Source organism: Sinocyclocheilus anshuiensis, unplaced genomic scaffold (assembly GCF_001515605.1).
Source record: "Sinocyclocheilus anshuiensis isolate Anshui unplaced genomic scaffold, SAMN03320099.WGS_v1.1 scaffold394, whole genome shotgun sequence".
Taxonomy (NCBI): Eukaryota; Metazoa; Chordata; class Actinopteri; order Cypriniformes; family Cyprinidae; genus Sinocyclocheilus; species Sinocyclocheilus anshuiensis.
The window spans coordinates 194844-195985 of record NW_015542343.1 but is presented as its reverse complement, the minus strand read 5'-3'; the positions used below and the strand labels follow the sequence as shown (position 1 = coordinate 195985).

The window sequence follows — 1142 nt, the reverse complement described above, 5'->3', positions numbered from 1 at the left end:
GCTCTTCCTCAAAGAAACTGCGCGCGCATTTGACGCACATCACGTTCGCATTTCCCCGGGTGTTTCTTAAAGAAACAGTCCTACAATTCAATCAGTGTTTCACAAATACGTGATGTCGTCAGTTGCTTTTACTGCTTTTAGACTCTGCACATGATGTGATTATTGGCTTTCAATTGCCAGAGCGTATCAGAGGAACTTTATCTCGCTGCGAGAGCCCGTTCAAAGGTTTGTTTGACATGTCAGAGCCAACATGGCGTCACCGTGTGCCCAGTTTCACGGAGTCTGCGGTCGATTCCATTGATGATCGGGCCACTGCTGACTTACAGTGCGCTCTATCATGGCGGAGGCAGGACAGGCGGAATCAGAGCAGGTAATCAGACAGCTAAACAAAAGAAGCGTTACATGTTATATTCTCATTTGAAATGGATTTATAATTACTATTTTACGCCCTCCGAAAGGACATCGAGAGCAAGATCGAAGAAACACGGCAGAGGTTTAAAAGCGAGTGTGTTGGAGGTGAGTTAGCAGTACGCTAAGTTCTCAAGTGTTGTGATCTTCACGATAACATGCATTATTAATGTTAATATTAAATATTAGAATATCGACAGTGACATTTAGGACTTTTATGGGTCGTGTGTTATGGTGAAGGTTCACTACGAGAGCTGATGTTTAATATTTGATATCACAGCTGTTGGATTCAGCTGTCAGTCAGAAAACCTGATTATGTTTTAATAATTATGTTGTTTTTTGCTGTTGTAAAAGGAATAAATGGCAGTAAGTGCATAATTTAGCCTTACAGCCTTCCCAGACTGTGTTTGAAATCAAATTCTCATATACTGCTTTAAAATATTTCCTGATACTTAGTGCTGTCACACGATTAATCGCGATTAATCGCATCCAAAATAAAAGTTTTCGTTTACATAATATATATGTGTGTGTGCTGTTTATTTATAATGTCTGTATAAATATACACACATACAGTATATGTTTTGAAAATATGTACATGTATTTACGTATGTATATTTATATTCATATAATTATATAAATATATTATATATATAAACATCTTTTTCTGAAATATATACATGCATGTGTGTGTATTTATATATACTTAATAAATATACACAGCAAACACACATATT

The 1142-nt window shown here is 36.5% G+C and overlaps 1 protein-coding gene across 1 annotated transcript in view; it reads left to right on the top strand.

The window, feature by feature from the left end:
* The first annotated feature begins 131 nt into the window (after positions 1-131).
* The window catches only part of mospd2 (motile sperm domain containing 2), a 22574-nt gene continuing 21563 nt past the window's right edge, over positions 132-1142 (top strand). Inside the window, exons 1-2 of the mRNA XM_016489781.1 lie at positions 132-370; positions 459-516. Of these exons, the coding sequence (XP_016345267.1) occupies positions 338-370; positions 459-516 (91 nt within the window). The 5' untranslated portion in view covers positions 132-337. The remainder of the gene's footprint in view (positions 371-458; positions 517-1142) is intronic.